Here is a 20,795-nt window from a genome sequence, read left to right as displayed (position 1 = left end):
AGTGGAGCCCTCTCCACCTTTCTGCAATGTGTTCCTGCTCCCACCCTGTGAGGAGATGGGTTAGAACCTAGTGTGCACCTTTCCCCATTTTGGAGGCTGACCTCCTAGTGGGCTCTGGGGTCTGTGCCGGCAGCTGAGGTCAGCATCGTCGGGGCCCCAGAAGGCCAGGTTGTGGACTCTGTTCCTTCCTGCCTGTAAACGCAGCGTGGTGGCTGGTCGGTGACATCTGGCCTCCAGACTGAGGACACCAGGCTACCAGGGAGGCCCTTGGAAAAGCAGGACTCACGTGCTGGGCTGGTTCTGTGTGTCCCTGAGCTCCTTGGGGGCCAGGGACCAGGGGCTGCGCCGAATTGTGTTTATTTCTTAACCATAGTAGCTGATTTCACCTGCCCTGGCTGCCAGCAGAGGGAGGTCAGGCACAGAATGTCCAGAGATTTCTAAATTGGAGGCTTCCACCTCTATTGCTGGTTTTTAAAGAGCTCTGCTGCAAGCCAGCCCTTTACTGGGACAGATTTCCTGTTCACGTGGGTTGTACCCAGGCTGGTTAAGAGCAAGGTTCTGTTTGAAACCAACCTGGGTTTGAATCTTGGCTCTCAGGAAGGTTTTTTCACCTCTCTGAACCTTGGTTTCCCCATCTGGAAAGTGGGCACAATATTTGCACGGATCTCACAGGGCCGAGTGACGGTTGATGGAGGAGTTCCGTGTAAGCACTCAGCATACAGTGAATGCTCAGTGAACTCAGAGCAGCTCTGTCCTCGGTAAGGTTAGTGATTGTGAAGGACAGTTAAGACCCTTCCAGTGTTGCATGTCTCTGCCCTCCCCCAACTTCTGGGCGCCTCTCAGCTTTCAGTCTGTTTGGAAGTGAGGGAAGACGACTTCCTTTACCTTGGCCTCTACATAGTAGTACTAACAATGATTGCTGTTATTTATTGGCACAGAACTGCCACGGGCTGGTGCCAGCAGGTGTGTGGCTCTGACAAGCCTTCCTCCCCACCCTGGGCCTGGGGTGGGTTAACCGCCAGGCCTCTGCTTGTTTCTCAGGCTCTGAAAAGGCTGTTCCCACGAGCTGGGAGGTTCTGGAGTCTGTCGCCCCTGAGGGAGGGCCAGGGAGGCATCTGCTAGAGCTAAGAACACCTCAGCCCTGGGGGAGGTTTAAGATTTTAGGGATTTACTGAGCCAAGGAGCTTCCTACCAGGCAAACCTGTTAAGGCCCAGCCAGGCCTAGGGGCAGATTTGCTCTGGAAAAGAGGATCCCTGGGAAAAGAGAGATGAAAATGTTCTGGAACCCTCTCCATCCCTCTCTGCCTTGGGTGTGTATCCGGCAGCCCCTTTCCTGGTTGGACTCAGAGGCAGGACCCTCCCCCCAGCCCTGCCTGCACTGGGCCTCACACCGGCAAGAACGAGGATGCTGCCACCTCCCATCCTGGGACACGCCATTCATTATCTAGGCCAGTTATAACAAGGATATTTACTTATTCAACTGTTCATCCACCATGCGTTTATTAAGCATCCCCTGTACCAGGTCCTGTTCACTGGCCTGCCTTTGTGGAGTTACAGTCCGGTGGGGGAGCCAGATAGGTAGGGAGCAAGCCCGCCCACTGCACAACTGTAAGCGCTGGGGGACATGGTGGAGAGGGAATAGCTGCCTTTGACGAAGGGGAAGGAGGCCAGTGTGGTGGGGACCTGGGAGGGAGGGGGAGTGTCCACAGACCCAACGCAGGAGGTCAGGTGGGCCTGTGGGTAGAGAGAAGATTTGATCCCGAGGGCATTGGGCAGCCCAGAAAAGTCTTCTGCCTTCAGCTAGTGAGTGACAGGATCAGGTAATGGACGCTGCGCCCTGGGGTGGGTTCTGGTCTCTGCAGGTACAACGCTGTCACCGGGGAGTGGCTGGAGGATGAAGTTCTGATCAAGATGGCGTCTCAGGTGAGCAGAGCCTCGAGCCCAGTGTGATCAGGGATTGCTTCCTCTCCTCCACACCCACTTTATTTTATTTTTTTAACTTTGGGGGATTCTTTATAGTACTGTATATTTATTTTATTTTTTACAACAGCTTTATTGAGATATAATTCACACACCATACCCCATACCCATTTAAAGTGTACAGTTCAGTGGTTTTTAGTATAGTCACAGAGTTATGCAACCATCACCACGATCAGTCCCAGAACATTTTCACCATCTCTAGAAGAAACCCCGTACCTACCCATTAGCAGTCAGTCTCCAATTCCCTTATCTGCCCCAGCCATGGGCAACCACTAATTTATCTTCTGTCTCTGTATATTTACCTATTCTGGGCATTTCATGTATTAATCATATATATCAAAAGATTCTTCTTGACACTCTTATTGAAAATCGGTGAACCGTGAATGTGTATATCCGTTTTCAAAACTTACAGGTCACCACCTATTACTTTTCATCTAACAAGGTGAACTCAGTGGGTTGCAAGAAAAAGGAATCAACTAGAAAATAGAGAACTTCCTGCCTAGTAAGGGGCAGGATCGATCTGTGAAACATTTTGTAGTGTATCACACACTCAGAAAAGTGTGTAGCTTGATGAGTTTCACCAAGTGAACATGTGTATAACCAGCACCCAGATCAAGACACAGAATATCACCGGCACCCCCAGAAGCCCCTCTCAGCCCCACTTACTCCTCCTTTACCCCCAAGGGTAAGCACTACCCTGAATTCTATCACCCGAGATTGGTTTTGCCTTTTTGTACTCCCTATAAGTGGAACCATACCGTATATGTATAGCTCAACATTTTGTCCATCAGGTTTTGTACATGTTTTTTCTAGAACTGTAATTTGTTCATTCTCATTGCTGTATAATATTTTGTCAAGCAAATAGACCTGATTGATCGATCCATTATACTGTCGATGGACATTTGGGTGGTTTTGCTTTTTTTTCTGTTACAGACAGGGCTACAAAAAACATCCTTTGACATGTACTGTCTCTACCCCCACCCCGTCACCCCCATAATATCTTCACCCCCTGAGAGTCTTCTGCTCAGCTAGGCGGGGAATAGGGTGGTCTCATCAGTCCTGCAGCCTCCAGGCTGGAAGTTCTATGAGGGCTTGGTGCTGCAGTAAAGGAAGGAGGGCCCAGGGATTTTAGGGTTGAGATGAGGTCCAGGGCATCGATTTGGTGGGTGACGTCCAAGGGGAAAATCTCCTCCTGGCTCAGGGTAGCCTCTGGGTGGGGTGTGGGGACTGATAACCCGCTGTGTGATGTCTTTCAGCCCTTCGGCCGGGGAGCAATGAGGGAGTGCTTCAGGACGTAAGTGACTCAGCCTGCCTCTCGGGGCCCTGCCCAGACTCCCTCAGGCTCCTGAGAGCAGGGGCACTGTGACATTTCCAGTCAAGAAATGGAGACAGTGGCTTCTCTTCTTGTAGCCCAAGCTCCTCTCCATCTGGTCTCCGTTGGACCACACGTTGGGACCGGCTGTGGGGATGGGCTGGAGGAGAACAGGAAGTATGTCCCTTAAGCCCGATTCGCAGCTCTTTGAAGGATGCTGTGGGGTGGGGAAGCCCCTCCCACCTCTTGCATTTTGTTCCTGGCTCTAGCCAGCCGGGTCAGGCAGGGTCTTCCCATCCTGGGGACTAGGGCTGGGATCCAGAACACCCAGGCGGGCCCCCTGATGCCTCTCCCCTCAGGAAGAAGCTTTCCAACTTCCTGCACACTCAGCAGTGGAAGGGGGCCTCCAACTACGTGGCAAAGCGCTACATCGAGTCCGTGGACAGGGACGTGTACTTTGAGGATGTGCGTCTACAGATGGAAGCCAAGCTCTGGGGAGAGGAGTATAATCGGCACAAGCCCCCTAAGCAGGTGTGTGGCACCCCTGTCTGCCGCCCTCCAACACCAGGACGTATCTGGAGATGAGGACGATGGAGGTGCCTGTCACAGGCTTCCTTTTTCACCATCTTAGCAGCCGCTAATAACAACCATCATGTATTGAGCCTGATATGTCAAGTACTCTACATGCCAAGAGTTATTGATTTCTGAAAACAGGTCTGAGGTTGTTTGAGGTTGGAATGTTTTTATTCCATTTACAGATGGGATCTATTAGTCAGGATTTTTGCTTGCAAATGACAGAAACCCACTCAAACGGACTTAATCCAAAAAGGGAATTTATTGCCTCCTATAACTGAGAAATAGTGCTGGCTACAGGTGTAGCGAGATCCAGGACCAAATTGAAGTTGTTGGGAATCTTCCTCCAGCTCTAGTCTCAGTGTTCTGTGTTGGCATCACTCTCAGGTGGCTTTTCAACTTGTAGTGACATGTTAGTCCCAGTAGCTGCAGGCTCCCTTTCCGTTTCTCGGCAACCTTGATGGAATGACATGTTTTCCCGCAAGTTTCAATGAGTCTCAAAACTGGGTTTCTTTTTTTTTTTTTCTTTTTCTTTTTTTGGCCATACCACACGGCATGTGGGCCTTAGTTCCCCAACCAGGGTTCAAACCCACGTTCCCTTTGTTGGAAGCACGGAGTCTTAACCACTGGACTGTCAGGGAAGTCCCATGGGTTTCATTGGCTTGATTAGGTCAGGTGCCTATCACTGAGCCAATCACGATGGCCAGGGTGTGGGAATATGCAGATTAGGCAGGCCTGAGCCTTGTACCCACCAGCAGTATGGGTTCTTCCACCCAGACTAGGCGGACTGAGATTGGTAGCTCCCAAGGAAAAGCAGGAGAGGGAGTGGGGAATGGATTCCTTCCTTATCTGCCCCTGGGGAACCTAGGGCACAAAGGGGTTAAGTGTCTTGCCCAAATGGGCAGGGATGGAGCCAGGGCTCAAATCCAGGCTTTCCAAGCCCCTGCTCTTGCCTTCTTCACTTGAGCCCCCAGGGTATTGGTGACCTGAAGCCAAGCAGAACTTCCTGTTGCCTGCAGGCATTTGAGGAAATAGCACCCCGGGCCTCTGCCCTGCTTAAATTCACAGCTCAGCTCTCCTACTGTTTGTGCACCTGCTAGCTATAAGGTACCATCTTCTGAGTGCCTAGGAGAGCCACACTTCCAGGTAGCCAGCAGAACTTATTGAGTGCCTACTGTTTGCAGAGCCCTTGATTAAGTGTCCTTGGTGTGGATACAAAAAGCCACACTCCCACCCTCGGGGGTTGTGTCCTCTTTAGTAATTCAGTACACTCAGGCCTGGCCACTTTTTCCTTCCTCCCTAAGCTTGTTTCTGCCTCAGGACCTTTGCACTGACTGTTCCTGCAAGGCTGCATCACTGCATCTCCTCAATCCTGCTCACGGTTCAGGTCTCAGCTCATGTCACCTCCTCAGCTAGGCTGTGCTAGACCGTCCTAAATGAAGTAACCCACCGCTGCACCCTCTGTCATGTCACTTTGTTTTGGTTTCTTTTTTTTCAGAGCAGTTGGCACCGTCTGAAAGGGTCTTATTCATGTAGTTAATATTTCAGTTGCTTCTCTCCCCCGAGGGCAGGAATTTTATCTGTCTTGTTCAACTCTGTCCGAGTGCCTAGGTGCTCAGTGAATAATAACGTGGTTGAATTGATGAAGGGAGAGGAATGTGGTTGTTCGAGGAGGACCTGGCTGTCCCCTTGAGGATGTATCCTTGCCACTGACCCTCACCCAGTTGCCTTCTGCTCAAGCAGGTGGCCCTGCAGCAGGCTTCCTGGTAGAAATGGAGCCAACTTTTGGAACAGGAACCCTCTGGGAACCAGCCGCTCCTTCCCCCCTGTCTGGTTCTCAAGACTGAGGCCACATCTGGGGAGGTTCTCAGCTCTCAGCTCTGGGCCCCTTTGGCCTCTGCAGTTGTTGTCTGCCTGTCTGGTGACTCAGACAAGCAGTTTCCTGGGTGGTCATTTCCTTGGGAAACCCAGGCCTGGCTCCTGTTGTGGGTGGCGTCCAGGGAACAGGGTGCCGTGGCTATGATCTTGTGTAATAGATAACGAGTTAGAGTTTCAGGTTTGCCCTGCTCTACTTTACAAACATACTCAGTACTTACATGTTTTCTTCTGAGTACAAAGTTAAACGTATACTTGGTGCAAAATTTAGCAAGGAGTGTCTGAGTTCCCTGTGAGTCCCCTTTGCAGGGAAAGAACCACTCTTACGGTTTGGTATGTATCACTCTAGAATTGTGTCTGCTGATAATAATGACGTCGGCAAACGTTGACTGCCTCTTCCCTGTGCCAACAGATTTCATCCTCTTACCCGTTCCACAGGTGAAGAAACTCAGGCACAGAATGGTGAAATAACTTGCGCAAATTCACTGTATTAGCATAAGGCACAGGTTGAGTTGCTGAACAGACAGACCCACAGTTGTGTGCTAACTCGAAATGGTTTCCTTTTGTCTCATCTAACAATCCCGCTTTGGTGGGGTCTCCGGGTGGGCTGGTGCTTTACCTGCTCAAGTCATCCAGAGGCCTGGTTCCTTCTGTCTTGTTGCTCTGCCACCTGCCGGGAGTTGCCCTGGACTACATGGTCAGATCTGGCTCACCGGCAGATGTCCACCTGACAGCCTCAGGAAGGCCAGAGGAGGAGAGGGCAGGCTGGAGTTGCATCATCACTGCTGCTTGCTTCCTATGGGCCAGGCTTAGTCACATGGCCACACTTAGCCTCCAAGGGAAGCCAAGCGATGCCATCCCTACCGAATGGCTGTGCATCCTGTTAAAGCTCAGGGATGGGGGGTTGTCTTAGTCCATTTGGGCTGCTGTAACAAAACACCACAGAATGGGTAACTCCAAAACCACGGAAATTTGTTAAGTCCAAGATCAAGGTGCCAGCATGGTCACGTTCTGGTGAGGGCCCTCTTCCTCGTTCATAGCTGGAATCTTCTTGCTGTGTCCTCACATGGTGGACAGAGTGAGGGAGCTCTATGGGGTCTCTCTCTCTCTCTTTTTTTTTTTTTTTGCGGTACGCGGGCCTCTCCCTGTTGTGGCCTCTCCCATTGCGGAGCACAGGCTCCGGACGCGCAGGCTCAGCGGCCATGGCTCACGGGCCCAGCCGCTCCGCGGCACGTGGGATCCTCCCGGACCGGGGCATGAACCCGTGTCCCCTGCAGGCGGACTCTCAACCACTGCGCCACCAGGGAAACCCTATGGGGTCTCTTTTATAAGGGCACTAATCCCATTCATGCTCTCTCATGACCTTATCACCTCCCAAAGGCCCCACCTCCTAATACCATCACCTTTGAGGGTTGAGATTTCAACCTATGAAATTTGGGGGGATACATTGAGGCCGCAGCAGGGGTTTTCATTCTCAAAGGAAAAGGGGAGTGGATTCTGGGGACAGTCAGCAGTTTCAGCCTTTCTGCTCCAGCCTCTTATCAGAGGAGGGTTCCGCCGGGCCCTCCCTCTGACCCCCCTCCCACCTTCCCGCCAGGTGGACATCATGCAGATGTGCATCATAGAGCTGAAGGAAAGGCAGGGCCGGCCTCTCTTCCACCTAGAGCACTACATCGAGGGCAAGTACATCAAGTACAACTCCAACTCAGGCTTCGTCCGCGATGACAACATGCGCCTGACACCGCAGGTGAGGCCCCTGCAGACGCCCGTGCCCCATCTCAGCAGACCTCGGGTCCCTCTGAATTAGGCAGGGCTCCTTCCTTTGTCTTTGCCTCTGTACAACTCCTCCCTGCAGATAAAGGCCCCCAACATGGGCAGAGGTGGGGTGTTGAAACCTCTCAGAGCACTGCCTGCCAGCGTTTGTGCAGCCCACAGCCTGGTCTCTTGTGGTCACCTTTTCTTTCATGTCACCCCACAGGCCTTCAGCCACTTCACCTTTGAGCGTTCCGGCCACCAGCTGATTGTGGTGGACGTCCAGGGTGTGGGTGACCTCTACACCGACCCACAGATCCACACCGAGAGGGGCACTGACTTTGGAGATGGCAACCTAGGTAGGCAGGGAAAGCCAGCGTGTCCACGGAGACCACACTCCCCACAAAATCTCCGGGCTCTTTGTTCACCCAAGAAAGCAGGCCGAGGTGATATATGGGGCGCCCCAAGATTGTGGAGGTGGGAGCCTGGGGCCTCTGGCTCCTGCCAGTTTAGCATGTTTTACACCTGCCCCTGCCGCATTTAGGGTGCTCAGTACCGTCCTGCCCCCACCCCAAAGCAGAGCAGTGCTCCAGAACCCCTGCTCTGTTGTGTCCGCAGGTGTCCGCGGGATGGCTCTCTTCTTCCACTCTCATGCCTGCAACCGGATTTGCAAGAGCATGGGCCTCACTCCTTTCGACCTCTCCCCAAGAGAGAGGGACGCAGTGACTCAGAACATCAAGCTACTGGTGGGTACCCAGCGTGAACCTGCTCGGACTGGCAGGGCCCTTCTGCTGGCAGGACCCGCAAACTGTGTTTTCTGTGTGCTGGTGGCTCAGGCCTTGCAATGCTTAATTCAAGAGTACTGGGGCCGGAAGACTCTTAGTCCTGCCTGTGTCTCTCGTCCCTCTTGAGCCAGTGCACACAGCCCTCCTGAATATCCCCACTAACAGAGGAACTGGGGTCTGCTTGATATAGGCCCATTTTTGCCCAGAGTGAGGGGACCAGGTATGTACAGATAGTGAGTGGGGTGTGTGGAATGTGGTTCGTGTGGTGTGTTGACAAACGGCTGGACTAGACTCGGACCTGGCTCACTGAGTACCTCGCCGTGTCCAGGATGTACCCCCATCCCCACCCCCACTGCATGGACCAGATATAAGACAATATTGTCAAAGAGCAGCTTGGGATTCTGGAATGTATCCCCCAGCTCAGGGCTGTAAAGCGTGGGCAGCGCTTCTGGGAATGCTGGCCCTCTGAGCTCCTGTTCCGGTTGCCCCTTCTTAGAGGCCTTTGGGTTAAGCCCCCACTGATTCGTTTCAGGTTTTCTGCCAGTCCCTTAATAGGCACAGGTGGGTGCTGTGGCTGAAAGGGCCTCAGGTTTTGAGGGAACAATAGGCAACAGGAAGAGCCCCACTTTCCCAGAGGGTGCCTGTGTGACGTGCATGTCCCTGTTAATTCTCCAGCAATCAGCGCAGACCATCTTGAGGGGGACAGAGGAAAAGTGCGGGAGCCCCCGGGTGAGGACCCTCTCGGGGAGCCGGCCCCCACTGCTCCTTCGCCTCTCAGAGAACTCTGGAGATGAGAACATGAGTGACATAACCTTTGACTCTCTCCCTTCCTCGCCATCTTCTGCCACGCCGCACAGCCAGAAACTGGACCACCTTCGTGAGTGATGGTTTGGCCCCTGGGCATTGTGATTGGAGGGGACGAGCACAGGTAAAACAGGGCTAAACTGGCTTTCACTTATGTTAGAAAATCAGACATGCCAACCAAAAAGATTGAGGGCCCAGATGGTTTTACGGGTGAGTTCTTTTTAATAAACTTTCAAGATGCAGTCATCCAAATGCTGTAAAAACAGTCTTTGTTGCAGAAAACAAGGTAACATTTTTCAGAGTGTTTTATGAAATTAGCGAAAACTTTTATACCAAAATTTGACAAAACACCAAAAAAGAGAACCATATCCCAACCTCAGGTATAAATATACAAGGCAGGGCTTCCCTGGTGATGTCGTGGTTGGGAGTCCGCCTGCCAATGCAGGGGACACGGGTTTGAGCCCTGGCCTGGGAAGATCCCACATGCTGTGGAGCAGCCAAGCCCGTGCGCCACAACTACTGAGCCTGCGTTCTAGAGCCCACGAGCCACAACTACTGAGCCTGCGCTCTAGAACCCGCGAGCCCGCACACAGCAACGAGGACCCAATGCACCCAAAAATAAATTTAAAATTTAAAAATAAATAAATAAATAGATATACAAGACAAAAATTCTAAATAAAGTATTAACAAATAAAAACTAGTATATTAGGGAATTCCCTGGCGATCCAGTGGTTAGGACTCCTCACTTCCACTGTAGGGGGCGTGGGTTCAATCCCTGATCAGGGGAAAAAAAAAGACTAGTACCTTACAAGAATAGTCTGTCACAGCCAAATACGGTTTTTGCAGGAATCTGAAAGTTGTTCAGTGTTCAGAAACCAATTAACATCATATGAACAGGTCAAAGGAGAAAAATGGGCATCATTATTTCCGAAGTTGAAGTGACAGAGTTTGCTCGTGATATGGACGCGGGGTCTGCAGGAAAGACGGGAGGCAAGGCTGGCTCCACGGTTTTGATCTGAAGAACTGGCAGGATGATGGGGCCATTTATTCAGCCGGAGGAGGCCCCAGGGAAGCAGGAGAGGAGGATTTTAATGTCAGATATTAAAGAAGCCTGTAAATCACCACTGGAAGGCCTGGGGAATAGTCTGAAGCAAGAGTTGACAAACCTTTTCTTCAGAGGCCAGAGAGTAATAAATATTTTAGACTTTGTAGGCCATGTGGTCTCTGCACTTGCAGCATAAACGCAGCTACTGACAGTACTTAAAACAAATAGATGCGGCTGTGTTCCAGTAAAACTCTATGGACACTGAATTTTAAATTTCATATAATTTTCACATATCACAAAATATTGTTCTCCTTTTGACTTTTTTCAACCATTTAAAAAATGTAAAAAGCATTCTTAAAAACCATATGCGAATAGGAGACAAGCCAGATTTGGCTAGTGGCAGCTTGGGACAGGAGATAAAGACTGGGATGGTTGGTTTTTAAGCCATCTAAGGCTTCTCCCATTTGTAGCTACTCATGGGACCCCAAATATACAAATGGCTTTCCTTCCTTCACAACTGCACCTCACTGAGGTTTGACCGTAGGTCAAGCACATGGTGCTTGTCAATACATGACACAATTGTGTTTACATTATGACAACCCAAGGAGGCACACCTGTTAAGCTGCTCGCTCAGGACCCCACAGCTGGCGAGTAGAGACTCTGGGTAAGTTCTCGAGGAAGAATTGTGTCACCCCAGGTGCTGACCACATACATTCTTCACCCATTTTTGTACTTTATAAATTTAAAATAAAAAAGGCTTGGTGGCAGCTGTAGGCTGTAGGTGGGTCTTGTGAACTGTTCCAGCGATGGAGCTGGTGCCTTCCTCCATTTTCTCCCTGCTCAGCTTGGCCTGTGTTCAGCGACCTCGATAACTTGGCACCCCGAGACCACGACCCTCTGGACAACCACCGGGTGAGTAGAGCGGGTGGAGGACCAGGGTGGGGAGGAGGGGCCTCCCTCCCCCAGGAACTGAGGATGAGACCTCAGATTCAGAGGTGGGTAACCCAGGTCTGCTCCGGACACTGGCAGCAGGATACAGGTGCACAGGGGGGAGGGAATCCCAGGCTCCTGCCCAGGGCAGCATTTTGTCTGGGAAGAACTGGGTCTATTCCAGTTCCTGGAGGTGGTTAAAGCAGAGAGAATCCAAGTCAGCAATAACACAACCTTCCGGTACAGGGGGCTATGTTGGGTCTCCGATGTGTAACTTATAGCAGAGGTAGCTGTGATGCTCACAGCTTGGATAAGCAGAACAGGTTTCCTGCAGCCTCTGCGTGACTAGCAGTAAGAAGCTGCAGATGACATCTTTGCATTCAGACAAACATATATTATGGTGTCAAATTAAAAATTCATTAGAATGTTTTAAACAGACTTCACAGACACATCACACTTGCACAGGCCACAGCATCTTAAGCTGCACTCTCAGCTCCAAAGGTTCAACTTCGCTCCTGACGGCTTTTCAGAGTTCTTGAGTGGGAACAAAAAACAGCAATAGCTGACACATATGGAATCATCACTACGGGCAGACACTGTTTTAAGAGCTTGGTAGATAATTCTCATCTAATCCTCACAACAACTTATGAGATAAGTAGATAATAGTTTTTATTCCTTTTAGAATAGGTTTTATGTTTTACTCTAGAGCTAGGATGAATTTTAGAATTTCAGCGTAGGTTGAAAAGGAAAAGATTCAGAAAATTACAATGTGAAAAGTCTCCCTCCCACCTGTCCCCTCAGCCACCTGCTTATCCCCAGCATTAGCAGCTGCTTAGACAGTGCCCTCATTATCCCTGATTTAGACACGGGGAAACTGAGGCACAGAAAGGTAAGCCACTTGCTCATGGTCACTCAGTGATGGAGCCAGTGTTCAAACCCAGGCCATCTGGCCTCGAACCCACCCTCTGTACTGCTGCCCTTTGCTTCTATTCTCCACCATTTCTCAGATGAGGACACTGAGGTTTGGAGAGGTTAGCTGCCTTGCTCAAGGTCTACCTGGGGAGTGCAGAGCTGGGGTTTCAGTGAGGCTCTCTGTTGCCCGGCTTGGGAGTGGTTCCCAAGGGTGGGACACGGGGCCCAAGGTCATGCAGAGAGTGGGTGCGAGGAGGGGGCTGCCCGGAGCTTTTAGGTATAGCCTGTAATCCAGTTTCAAAAAAAGCCTTTCACTCAGCACACTGAACACTTCAGTTTGGTTGTCTGTAAATTATACCTCAATTTAAAAAATTGAAATAGTTAAGCTATTTGGCTCACACAGAACAAAGACCTGGGAGAGGGCGGTAGGAAGCCTGTGGTGCTTCTAGAAACCAGGGCAGGGGCCTTTTTAGAATAACGCATCTCCTTTGGGTGGAGTGGATCCTGGCCAGACCAGAGGCCAAGGATTCCATTGTGTATGTTCCATGGTGCCCATCTGTCTAGGAGACTGATCCAGGTTTTACATTTATGGTAGTGATACCAAGCTTCTTTTAAAAATATATTGACTTAAGGGCTTCCCTGGTGGCGCAGTGGTTGAGAGTCCACCTGCCGATGCAGGGGACACGGGTTCGTGCCCCGGTCCGGGAAGATCCCACATGCCGCGGAGCAGCTGGACCCGTGAGCCATGGCCGCTGAGCCTGCGCGTCCAGAGCCTGTGCTCCGCAACGGGAGAGGCCACAACAGTGAGAGGCCCGCGTACCGCAAAAAAAAAAAAAAAATATATATATATATATATATATATATATATATATAGTCTTAAGTAAAATAAAGTGGTTTATTTAAAGTCTTAAGTAAAATAAAGTGGTTTATTTAAAGAAAAATAATAAAAGAGAAGTATGAATTCATGAGAAGAGTTTTATCTGGAGGAGGAAGAGAATAGGATGCGGAGGGGACTCATAAGAGGTCTAAATTTTAACAGCAGTGTTTTAACTTTTAGAAATAAAAGATCTAAAGTAACTAAGGCCTAGTGTTAAGAGTTGACAAAACTTGGCAACAGGTGCACAGGAGTTCATTTTAGGATTCTCTGTTCTTATTTGTGTGTTTGAAATGTTTCTCAGTGGAATGAAGGAGGAAAAAAATAGAAGTTTTAGCCGAACAGTGATGCAGGTGACATGTGGATATGGCCAGAGCTCAACGTTGGTAGACAAATGACTGACGTTTTAGAGATTCTAAATTATACCAGGTTCCTTTTCACAACAGAACTCAGATCTAGAAGAATAAAACATATGCCCAGGTGATGTGTGCGGTTTTGGCAGAGGGCTTAGTTGTAGTAAATAATTGTTCCCAGGGCTGCATTTTTTTTTAAACATCTTTATTGGAGTATAATTGCTTTACAATGGTGTGTTAGTTTCTGCTTTATAACAAAGTGAATCAGCTATACATACATATACATATGTCCCCATATCTCCTCCCTCTTGCGTCTCCCTCCCTCCCACCCTCCCTATCCCACTCCTCTAGGTGGTCACAAAGCACTGAGCTGATCTCCCTGTGCTATGCGGCTGCTTCCCACTAGCTATCTATTTTACATTTGGTAGTGTATATATGTCCATGCCACTCTCACACTTTGTCCCAGCATACCCTTCCCCCTCCCCGTGTCCTCAAGTCCATTCTCTAGTAGGTCTGCGTCTCCAATGCTGCATTTTTATCCATGGGTCATATCCTTTAAGCCAGGCTTTGTTTTTCTGCCTGTGAAATGGGTGAGTCACTCTTAACAATGGCACTTACTACGATCCACACTCTGAGTGTGACATCTCATTGCATCCTCACAGCCGCTTGATGTAGGTAGCTATAATGAATCCCCATAGCTAGGGAAACCAAAGCTCAGAGAGGCTGAGCAGCTATCCAGAGTCATAGCTGGTGAGTTACAGAGCTCGGATTTGAGCCTAGGCAGTCTGGCTCCAGAGCCCACATTCTTCGCCACTATTTTTTTACCGCTCCCTTGTCACCCAACCAGCAAGGGTAGGAGGAAGAGAATGTTGTGGGATGATGGGACAAAGGAGAGAAAGCAAATGGCTGGGATTCCAGATATCACCACCACCAGGTACTCAGAGGACCACTGAGACCCTAGGGCCATCTTTTCTCCACAGGACTCTGAGAACAGTGGAGACAGCGGATACCCCAGTGAGAAGCGGAGTGAGCTGGACGACCCAGAGCCCCGAGAACACGTAAGGAACCCCAAGGAAATGAGAACAGAGTCCCCTCTTGCCTAGTTGTCCAGGAGGATAGAGAGCTGGGGCCGAGGGGGGAATGTGAATGGGTGGTAAGAGCATAAATTAAATTAATAAATAAATCATTTCAGATAAAGATAATTGCAGGGCAGAAGATAAAACGGTAATGTGGAGTAGTAAGTTTAGTAAGGGGACAAGCATGGGGGATTAGACACAGGGTTGAATATGGCGGACGCATCTTACTGTGAAGCTGGACCTCTGGTTGCTAAGCAGAGAGGATGCTGGGCAGTGGGCCAGAATGGTGCTGGTAGGTGGGAGGGCCCAGCTCAAAGGCACGGGATTCCAGCAGTCCCTCGGGAAGGCTCCAGAGGATGAAAGATGCCTTACGGTATCTTTTCAGCAGCATCCTGGTGAGGGTGGTCTTAGGCAGTATCAGCCATTGAGAGGTTTTGCCAAGTGCCAAAATGGCGCATGCGCATTACAGGCAGTCCTGCCGGGAGCTTTTGGTCTCGGCTTTGTTACTGCGAATATATAGAGACAGGCGATGGGGGCTTTGGCTAAGCGAAGCACTTGGCTCAGTTTTCTTGGTGCCTGTCTGCTGGGATCCTGTGCCTTTGAGTCGGTTCCGTCCGTGCACATGGTGAGAGCGAGAGGGAGGCTGCGGCTGCCCCGGCACATCAGTCCTGCCTGTTACCCAGCATCCTCTCTGCCTGGCAGACGGAGGTGTCAGCTTCCTGAGGCGCCGAGCCAGTTCCCTGAGGAGGGTCCCCTGGGAGGGCTGGACCAGTTCCCCAGGAGGAGGTTCTTGGGAGGAAGGCTGCTCTTTGGATCACTCTAATCTGTGTCTCCATCAGGGCCACTCAAACGGTAACCGGAGGTATGAGTCGGACGAAGACAGCCTGGGCAGCTCCGGACGGGTAATGTGCCCCCAGGAATCCTCATCGTGGCTGCGTGCTTGCCTTTTTCAGACTCTGTTTCTGTTTCTTCCCCCTCACGTCATGTCACTTCTGCCTGCCCAGGTGCTCCACATGTCTCCTAAAGGACGATTTTGCAAAGGAGCCAATCCCCTCGGCAAATACTTTTTGAGCTCCTGGGTGTGACGCTGCGGGATCAGCGGGGAGAATTAGAGAAGATCAGGACGGCCTGTCCTGGAGGCTTCAGCTCACAGCGCCTTCCAGTATACGTTAATTTACGTCTAGGGAGTTCCCTGGTGGCCTAGTGGTTAGAATTCCGGGCTTTCATTGCCGTGGCCCGGGTTCAATCCCTGGTTGGGGAAGTTCGCACAAGCTGCGTGGTGCAGCCCCCAAAAATTTAATTTTTGCAGCCACCCACTGAGACAGGCTAATGTTATTCATCCTCTTTTGATGTATGAGAAAAAGGGAGTCTTAAGCGACTCTCCCCAGGTTACCCGGCTAATAGTTGGAAGAAGTATCTCAGGTGATTCTCATCAGGCCGGTGTGGGAAAGACCACCCTCCTAAATGCTCTTCTCTAGCTGACTCGGAACCACATTTTGAACCTCTCACCCTCCAGCCTTTGCTAAGGCGAGTCTCTCTCCTGCCTGCAAGGTCCTTCCTCCCCTGTGGTCATACCTCCTCAGACCTGTCTGCTCTCCCAGGCTGGACCCCAGTGGCACCTTCTCCAGGAGGCTTCCCTGATCCCCGGGGCAGGCTTGACTCCTGCTGCTTCCAGAACACAGATTATTCATCACGCAGTATTTCCTTACCACAGGGTATTTCTCAGTCGGGTCAAGGCCACAGCGTGGTGCGGAGGCGGGGTCGTTCGATCCCAGCACCACTGATATTCTGGGCTGGGTCATTCTTTTTTGTGGAGGATGCCCTGTGCATGGTAGGCTGTTTAGTGTGCGTACACACAGACATACACGCACAGCAGCCTGGCTCTGTCCTGCGAGAACTTTGGACAGGGGTGTTTTTAGCTGGGAGACGTGGTGTGTTTTCTAAGCCCGTCTCCTGAAGCACCCTGTGGATGCACAGGGAAAGCACAGTGGATTTGCTGCCAGGTCTGAAGTGAGGCTCTTCTGGTGCCTTGTGTGGGGAGCTGGCAGAGGAGCAGCTCAGGGTTGAAACTCCCCGACCTAAGTCAGATGGATAAGTGAGGAGACACTTCTTTGAACTGCTGCAGTGCAGTGTGCTAGCCTTTGTGTCCTGTTGCTACCTGTTGCTTGTGTCCCTCAGTGCCCACAAGCTGGCATAATTCAAGTGACTGGAAATGGAGCCGGGTTTGTCCAGGAAAACTTGACACCGCACAGGTCCGCGCCCCTTAACTCGCCAGGCCGACTTTCACAGCTGGGAGGGTGCGTCCATCCCCAGCCCCTCGCTTCTCTGGCCTGTAAATGCCCGGTCCTCCCTTCAGGTCTGTGTGGAGAAGTGGAATCTCCTCAACTCCTCCCGTCTCCACCTGTCGAGGCCTTCAGCCGTGGCCCTGGAAGTGCAGAGGCTCAACGCTCTGGACCTTGAGAAGAGAATCGGGAAGTCCATTTTGGGGAAGGTATGGTGATGCCCTCTCTGCATTAACCCGGCGCCTCCCCCAAGAGTCGCTCCCTCCCCCAGGCTGGCTGGGAGGCCCTCGGCCGCGGCTGCGGCCTCCAGGCAGCCAGGCCCACGTGCCGTCTGTGTGGCAGGTCCATCTGGCCATGGTGCGCTACCATGAGGGCGGGCGCTTCTGCAAGAAGGACGAGGAGTGGGACCGGGCGTCGGCGATCTTCCACCTGGAGCAGGCGGCCGACCTCGGCGAGCTGGAGGCCATCGCGGGCCTGGGACTCATGTACTCGCAGCTGCCCCACCACATCCTGGCGGACGTCTCTCTGAAGGTGAGGGGGGGCGGGGGCTCAGGCAACCCATCACCCTTCGCTCCCTGGGTTTACGCCTCAGAAATTTCCCGAGCATCAGTTTGGGACCAGGCACTTCCAAGTTAGTTGACGTTGATAGAATTGGTCTCCGGCCTTGGGGACTGTGGAAGGTGACAGTCACATTCCCAGGCAATTGCGACGTGGTGCGGCGGGAGAAGCAGAAGATGCTACTGCAGATAAATGAGGAAGGGCCGCAGCTGGGGTTTCTTGATTGGCAGTTGCAGCTCTGTCCCTAGTGGCTAGAACAGACCTGGCACACACTAGATAATCAGCATTCGTTTGTGGAACGAATGAATGAAGTGATCCCTAAGGTAGACCTGCGGGCCCAGTGGAGTCAGCCAGGCAGAGTGTGGGAGGGGGAGTGTGGGCAGAGGGGACAGCGCGGGCCCAGGCCCTGGGGAGACAGGAGGCGATCAGTGCGGCTGGAGTGTGGAGCGTGAAGACAAGGTGCAGGAGATGAGGCTGGAGAGGGGCCCGGGCAGGATGGGTGTGATGGGAATCCGTGAGGGTGTCTGCTCCCTCATCACTCCCCTGGTCCGTGGGCACAGTGGACAGGACCTGACGTGGCCTAGGGAGTGTGATCCTTTCCTTAGAGAAGTTGAGAGGCCCCTGGTGTGCACATGCTCCCAGCATAAAAGTCTCCAGCTCTCTGTCACGTGGGCCAGGCTTGCAGCCAGACGAGGCTGGGCTTGGTGTGGGCACAGGGCACCAGCCCTGCTCTGTGAGCCTCACCATGGCCCAGCAGGTTGGGGGGTCTCAGACTGGAAGAGAGTGTGGGAAGGCACCCAAAAGTCCTTGATTTTTTAAAAATAGTTAATACAGTCATGTGACTAAACGTTTTTTTAATGTGAAAAGGTTTACAGTGAAAAATCTCCCTCCCACCTTTTCCTCCACCTTCTCATTCTCCTGCTAACAGGTAACCATCATTATTAGTTTCTCACATGTAATTCCAAGAGGGTATTCATTTCCTAGGGCTGCCATAACTAAGAACCACAAACTGGGGGGCTTAAAACGACAGAAATTCATTCTCACGGTTCTAGAGGCTAGAAGTCCAAAATCAGTGTGTTGACAGGCCATGATCTTCTAGCTTCTAGTGACTGGAGGCAATCTTGGGTGTTCCTTGGTCTGTAGGTACATCACTCCAATCTCTGTTTCCATCTTCACATGGCCTTTTTTCTGTGTGTGTGTCTCTGTGCCTCTGTGTCTCTTTTCTCACGAAGACACCAGTCCTATGGAGTTTAGGGTCCACCCTACTCCAGTCTACCCTCATCTTAACTAGTTACGTCTGTCTGTTTGGAAAGACCCTATTTCTGCAGCGTCCTGCAGACTTTTTCCCTCAGTGCTGTAGAGACAGCTTCCTCATTCTTTCTGACAGCTGAGTAACATTCCATTGTACAGGTACTTTATTTAACCTGTGCCCTGTTGATGGACACTTGGGTTTGTTCCATTCTTATGATATCTCAAAAATTGCTGCAGTGACCAGACTTGGACATATTAAGTTGAACCGTTTTTATAGGTCATGAGGGTAGAATATTGGCAGTTTCATATGGTTCAGTCAGATACATCCTTTGGCGTGCGGTCAGGGATAACTTACAGCCATTTTTATTTCCTGTTTTAGATGGTGAAGGGCAGGCTTGGTTGGGGGAGGGGATTTTGACAGGCAGATGATTTGTTCCTCTTTCTCTCGTCTCTGTGCTCCCTGAGGAGTGGACTGAATATATCTCATTTAGCCGGTGGTGCGCTGATAAATGCTTAACAACTGGCTCTTGCAGGTGGGGAGGGAATGTTTGCACATATATGTATGTACGTTTATTATACATCTACTTGTAAGTTTATTATACATTTACTGATATAAGGAATGTGGAGCATACAGTTTACAGATCATAAAACTATTGTGAATTCTATATAGTCGATAGATCCTCACAGACTTCCGTTGCTAATTTTTGTGGAACTCATGTCTGTAGCCCAGCTTTGGTTGCAGCTGATGGAGGCGTGAAGTTCTGACATTAGATACTGGTTGATACTTTCACTTACTTTAGTGAGTAAGATGAAAGTGAAATAAGCAAGTCCTTTGTCAGAGTTGGAACTTCATTTATTTGCTGCTGATACGAGCAACTTCTTTGCTGAATCAGACGATAGTTTTAAATACTGAAGAATGTTTCTCCAGTTTCTTGTGCTAGTCACAATGTAATGGCTACAGACACGGCACACTTGCAAATTAGTCTGCATTATTAATATTTTTTGCCATCTCGTGGTATAACTGCTTCTACCATGGCCAATGTGCAAGCACTAAGATGACATCGCCGAGCACGGAGTTGGAGGAAATGCACCACAGCACACCGTTTCCACATAGCATTTCCATCATGAAGATTCCACAGACTGGTGGTTCTCCACCAGTCATTTTGCCTCCCCCTTCTCCAGGGGACACTTGGCAGTGTCTGGAGACATCTTTGGTTGTCACAGCTCTGGGAGCGCAACTGGCATCTAGTGGGTAGAGGGCAGGCATGCTGCCAAACATCTACAACGCACAGGACAGTCCCTGCAACACAGAATTATATCATCTAAAATGCCAGTAGTGCCAGGGTTGAGAAGCCCTGCAATAGATATAAATAACCTCAAGAGGACAGACAACAGTAAAACATAGTAAAATAGTTAGGAAGTGATGAGCTTTGGGTATTTGTTACCTTTCATTTAATTGTAAGTTTACGTAATTTAATTTCTAATAATGGCTGTGTTTTACGACTGGCTTGCTTTCACATCGGTTCTCACAAGCCTGCAGAGCCGGCTCCAGCGTACCCACTGCGTTTGGCCTGTTCTCCCAGCATCTGGCACAGAGAGGACACTCAGAAGGGTTTGAGGCCTGAATAAAGGAATGCCAGGGTCCAGGATGAGTGGTTAGGGGCCAGGACTGGGGAGACCACTCTCGCTGAGACTCCCTGGTAACTCTCCCTGTGATCTCAGGCTGTTTACACCAGCTGCACCCGAGCACCTTTGTAAAGGGATGTAGAAGCTATTTCGGTTTTCTCATCTGCAGGTGTCCCAAACTCATTTCCCTCCAGGACAGAATCTGGCAGCAAAGAAAACCATGGCCACATGCCCTGAAAGGCTGCTGGCCCATCTCCCGCTTTCCCCAAAGCCCCCATTCTTAGGACCTTTTCCTGTTGTCTTGCTAAGACATTCGTTTATCCAGCACATGCTTTTTGAGTATCTCCTACACTCTGGGCACCGTCCTAGGTTCTTATTCACAACAGCAAACTTTTCAGGCAGATAAGGTTGTAATACAGATAATAATTAACAAATGAAAATATTTCCAACAGAAGTAAAAATAACTGACCTTTATTGAGCACTGCCTGTGCCAAGCATTGTTCTTAAGTGCTGGGGGGAAATTGTGACAGAGAGTGAGATCAGGAGGGACTGGATACGGGCTTCCCTGGTGGCGCAGGGGTTAAGAGTCTGCCTGCCAGTGCAGGGGACACGGGTTCGAGCCCTGGTCCGGCAAGATCCCACGTGCCATGGAGCAACTAAGCCCCTGTGCCACAACGACTGAGCCTGCGCTCTAGAGCCCGCGAGCCGCAACTGCTAAGCCCGTGCACCACAACTACTGAAGCCCACATGCCTGGAGCCCATGCTCCACGACAAGTGAAGCCACCACAATGAGAAGCCCGCGCACCG

At 50.7% G+C, this 20,795-nt stretch overlaps 1 protein-coding gene across 2 annotated transcripts in view; it reads left to right on the top strand.

Moving 5' to 3' along the window:
* The window catches only part of EEF2K (eukaryotic elongation factor 2 kinase), a 62,610-nt gene that overhangs the window by 30,491 nt on the left and 11,324 nt on the right, over positions 1-20,795 (top strand). For both annotated transcript variants that reach the window (XM_027126675.1, XM_027126676.1), the window contains exons 4-15: positions 1,863-1,923; positions 3,237-3,274; positions 3,652-3,823; positions 7,338-7,487; positions 7,719-7,851; positions 8,111-8,238; positions 8,953-9,154; positions 10,971-11,038; positions 14,176-14,253; positions 15,111-15,173; positions 16,628-16,762; positions 16,896-17,084. In XM_027126675.1, coding sequence (XP_026982476.1) covers positions 1,863-1,923; positions 3,237-3,274; positions 3,652-3,823; positions 7,338-7,487; positions 7,719-7,851; positions 8,111-8,238; positions 8,953-9,154; positions 10,971-11,038; positions 14,176-14,253; positions 15,111-15,173; positions 16,628-16,762; positions 16,896-17,084 — 1,417 coding nt within the window. The remainder of the gene's footprint in view (positions 1-1,862; positions 1,924-3,236; positions 3,275-3,651; positions 3,824-7,337; positions 7,488-7,718; positions 7,852-8,110; positions 8,239-8,952; positions 9,155-10,970; positions 11,039-14,175; positions 14,254-15,110; positions 15,174-16,627; positions 16,763-16,895; positions 17,085-20,795) is intronic.

Source organism: Aethalodelphis obliquidens, unplaced genomic scaffold (assembly GCF_003676395.1).
Source record: "Aethalodelphis obliquidens isolate GAN/ISIS:26980383/991018 unplaced genomic scaffold, ASM367639v1 scaffold30, whole genome shotgun sequence".
Lineage (NCBI taxonomy): Eukaryota > Metazoa > Chordata > Mammalia > Artiodactyla > Delphinidae > Aethalodelphis > Aethalodelphis obliquidens.
The sequence above is the reverse complement of the archived record's forward strand: the minus strand, read 5'-3'. Positions and strand labels throughout refer to the sequence as shown.